This window comes from Solanum dulcamara, chromosome 12, assembly GCF_947179165.1.
Source record: "Solanum dulcamara chromosome 12, daSolDulc1.2, whole genome shotgun sequence".
Lineage (NCBI taxonomy): Eukaryota > Viridiplantae > Streptophyta > Magnoliopsida > Solanales > Solanaceae > Solanum > Solanum dulcamara.
The window spans coordinates 8,539,452-8,543,571 of record NC_077248.1 but is presented as its reverse complement, the minus strand read 5'-3'; the positions used below and the strand labels follow the sequence as shown (position 1 = coordinate 8,543,571).

The 4,120-nt window shown below is 33.1% G+C and overlaps 1 protein-coding gene across 1 annotated transcript; it reads right to left on the bottom strand.

Annotated features, from left to right (window-relative positions):
• Positions 1-254: 254 nt before the first annotated feature.
• LOC129875565 (uncharacterized) lies at positions 255-2,228 on the bottom strand. The gene is made up of 6 exons (XM_055950869.1): positions 1,897-2,228; positions 1,371-1,757; positions 1,134-1,270; positions 742-980; positions 567-635; positions 255-308 (listed from the first exon to the last, which is right to left on the bottom strand). Exons 1-6 carry the CDS (start codon positions 2,226-2,228, stop codon positions 255-257), a joined length of 1,218 nt encoding a protein of 405 aa, XP_055806844.1.
• Positions 2,229-4,120: the final 1,892 nt, after the last annotated feature.

The following is a 4,120-nucleotide window of genomic DNA, read 5'->3' as shown; positions in this document are numbered from 1 at the left end:
TAGTCTGAAAGGCATATATCTACTCAGTACATAACAAGACTTAAAGTTCGATCAAATTTGCAAATAGAAGTAAAACTGAAGCATAAATTGAACTTAAACTGAAAGGAACAATAGCTGGTGCATATTGAAGTTTCTAATCACAAGTCACAACTTAACAAAATTACATTACAAGAGTTGGCTCAAAAATATGAATAAAAGCAGCGAATATCTTCACTTCAACCAGCATGAAACACTAAAGTTAATTTTTAAGATCTTCACTTCAACCAGCTATCAGCACGAAACCAGCAAAATATCTTCACTTCAATCAGCTATCAAGCCATCAACAAAAAATCGTCACTTCAAATCAGCAATTCTTCTTTAATGTGTAAAGTAGCCATCAACTTAGATATAAAGCCAAAAAAGGAGCATGTGTGACCAAATAAAAGGACATACCACATTAAATATTCATGTCAGACGATGTAGCATTATCATCATGAATAACTTCTGTTCTTCTAATCTGTATAAGGAAAAAAATCAGATTTTTTTAAGATGCCAAGCTAACTTAACTATCATATCAAAATATTTACCGATAACTTTTCAGCTATAAATGAAGTAGAAGGCATCCAACAAGCTCGCTCAAAAACTCCTCCTTCTGGCTGCACATAGTTAAACTTGCAAGTTCATATTATGGCTAGACTTGTGACATCGACTACAATTAACTGATGTTTGCTTCTTCTTCATCTTAGTTCTACTTGATCCTACTTCATCTTGTTCTTTTCTTCTCAAGTTTTGCTTTCTTCCTGACTTATTTTGTCTTGAAAAGATTGAAGGCAAAGGAGGGAGCTTTTTTGATTTAAGCCATAACTGTGAACCATTGATTGGAAGAATAGTTGGTTCATAGATTCGTTTATACATTTCCACCTTATAGCAGTCATCCACATAATTAATAACCTCAGCATTTTTATGCCAAATTGCTGAAATAGCATGCTTACAAGGGATTCCTGTAATAGTCCATTTTCTACAACGACATTTTCTGCCAGTAAGGTCCACAGCCCAAACGTCGCTCACACTTTCGTCAAGAATTTCAAAGTTTCATTCATTTAATTTTTTTGGAATAAAACCAGCAGCAACTTTTTTATTTTTGTGCAAAATACTTTTGATCCGACGGCAAATATCATCACAATTCCATCTATCAGCTTTATCCCTGTTAGCTTGTAATCTAGCCGTAAGAAGATATCTTAGTTTTTCCAACAAAGTGATGATTGGCTTGTGTCGAGCATCAAGTATAATACTATTAAACGATCCACACATATTATTCAACAAAATATCACACTTAGAATTGGGAGAAAAATGTGATTTAGACCATTCAGTAGGCTCTTTTTTCTTTCAACCAGATAGCAGCTTCGACATCCAATTTAACAATGTCATCGATGCGAGCATTAAAGAATTCCACAATTATAGCACTTGCAGCAGCCCAAAAAGCATGTTTTACCAAGGAACCACTAAAACCAGCCCTCTTGAAATTATTATGGAGATATCTCACGCAAAATCTATGACTCACTGATGGCAAAACTTCATTAAACGTTTTAATGAGACCTTTTTGCTTGTCCGACATAAAGGTCCAACCAGCTTGATCGTTAATCTCCAAGTCATCAGCTAAGTAGGTCAAAAGCCATGACCACGTCTCCCTAGTTTCCTTTTCTACAACTGCGTAGGCCACTGGAAAGATATTATTATTAGCAACCAAGCCAACTGCAGTCAACAAATGATATCTGACCCTTCAACCAACACCCATCCACACCTACTATTTTTCTACATCCATCCTTAAATCCCTCCTTTCAAGCAGCAAAATATACATAGATTCTTTGAAATCTGTATGATTTATTTGGCATTTCATTTTGAGTTAACTTCATATACATTGAAGTTCCATGATTTGACCTTTCAATTTCAAGGCAGTAATCCCAAAGAATGGAAAATTGTTCCTTAACATCTCCATCAATTAATACAAGTGCCTTTTTCTTAGCCTTTCTAGCTTGATCTAAAGTAACATGAGCCTTAAGTCCCTCACTAACCGTGTCTCTAAAATTAGACAGCTTCCACTCTCTATTTTGACTGATATCATCAAGATATGTTCTTGCAATGAAAGACGGCGTTATTGTCTTGTTGCGATGGTTCCAATGTTTGCAGGTATGCTTGTAATCGTAAGTTTTAATCTGAAATGCCTTGTCACGATGCATTATCGATGCCATAATTATCCATTTACAATCTGGATTTCTACACTTTGCTTTTATTCTTTCTCCATCATTTTTGATCTACCTGATACTCCTCCCTGCTTTTACCTTATGAGTTGATACTACATTTTTGAATTCCTCCTTGCTTCCAAATGTATATTCTAATGTCAATATAGGATCTTTTGTTTCAGTTTTTGGGTTGTGCTTTGGAAAATAAAAGCACACATTATCGGAATCACCATTTAAACTTTTCTGATCTTCAGAGTCCACACAATCTGAATCTCCATCTTCATTACACAACTTTCTCAGAACTTCGTCATTAATAAGTTTCCTTCCACCCTCAAAGCTTTGCCTTTTTTGTCCATGTCTTTCCAGCATGGCATCATCACTAGATAATTCATTTTCTGAATCTTCAAACTCATCACCATTTTCAATATGTTCTTGATTTAATGTGCAATTTGTATGGCCTAAAATCTCAACTGAATCTACTTTAATTTAGGAGTCCAAATGTTCAAAATACAACTCAACTACTCTATCATTCGGGATCAATTTTTCAATTAAGAGAGCTTCAATTTCAGTGGACACTAATTTTCATCTATCGGCGTACTTTTCATATTCATGTCAAACTATTTCAGAGTCATTCATATAGCCGCACATCTCAGCCATCTTCTTCAAATCTGCTAAATTAAGGTTTGTCGCTTCAACATTGTCAAAATAGACCATACCGCCAACATAAATTTTGTTTGGTTGATGCTTCATCAGTCCTTTATGACAAATTTTAATGCTGAAAAATGCAGCCTCGAACATAGGGTCTGTTAAAAAAATTATTAGGACCACCATTCTATATATTAGTTGAAATATAGAGCAAGTGTGTGCTTCTAAATATTCTATGGGACTAGTATTAAACATTTTTTATGCGATAAAATGCTTAAGTTTTTGGGACCTTTATCTAACACTTTATGCTTTTGTAGAAAAAATTCAAATCTAACAAAAAAACTATTCTTTTACATAGATAAAGGATCACATAAAAGAAATAGTTAAAAGGATAGTAAAAAATACCCAAATTGTAAAATCTAAAAATAAATCTTACCATAATATGGGGTTGATTCTTTGCCTCCATTTCTCTTGATAAACATTCGTGATATTAAAGACGAAAGTAAAAGTGTGTTTTTACTGAGTAACGAAACTTGAAAAAGATGAAGATGGAGAAAATTATGGCATTTTTACGCTATGGCTTTAAGGGGAATAGGAAAAATTTGGCGATTTATCTTTTAGTGGAAACCCGAGGTTAAATTTAACAAATTCTTTTTGATAAATCTGATACGATAATTGATCAATCTGATCACCTTTTATAATATATTAAGAACCAAACGAATCAAGCGAAATACATTAAAGATTAAAAGAAAGCAACCCTCATACATACATTAAGGATCATTTTCTTCATTTCCTTGGCATGCCAACTCATACTTGTGTGAGGCATTCTTTTATTGACATGTGGACTCCTAATAGACTTCTCTCTTTAGTAAGATTTTTCTTTTCATAATCGAGTCCCACTTTTCAAGTCATTTAAAGCCTTGTACTTTTTTTTTTGCTATTTCTTTAGTATTCCCCTTCTTTTTTTCACTCCTCTTTCAAAATATTTTGTTTCTCTATTTTATTAAATGCCTTTTAAAAATATTCTATGATTCATGTATTATTTTTGTGACATAATTTAGAATGCTTTGGAATTCAAAATTTTGATTTTGGAGAATGGTTTTTGAGGGTATTGGCTAGCCGATCCAATTAGTTGTAGGCTTTCTCTTTTTCCTTTTTTTTATGCAGGAAATTTTGATCAATTTTTTATGTGATTAATATATGAGTTTGAGTATAATTGTTCATAGCTTGGGTTGATTTATTTTTTATTAAGATTA

Bases quoted from the DNA above. Each gene is read 5' to 3' on its own strand.
- LOC129875565 (XM_055950869.1), bottom strand. From the start codon at position 2,228: ATGGCATCGATAATGCATCGTGACAAGGCATTTCAGATTAAAACTTAC. The intron at 1,758-1,896 runs GTATATGAAGTT...TGTTGGTTGAAG, and splicing joins TCAAATCATGGAACTTCAAT to GGTCAGATATCATTTGTTGA. The intron at 1,271-1,370 runs GTTGAAAGAAAA...ATCGTTTAATAG, and splicing joins GATGTCGAAGCTGCTATCTG to TATTATACTTGATGCTCGAC.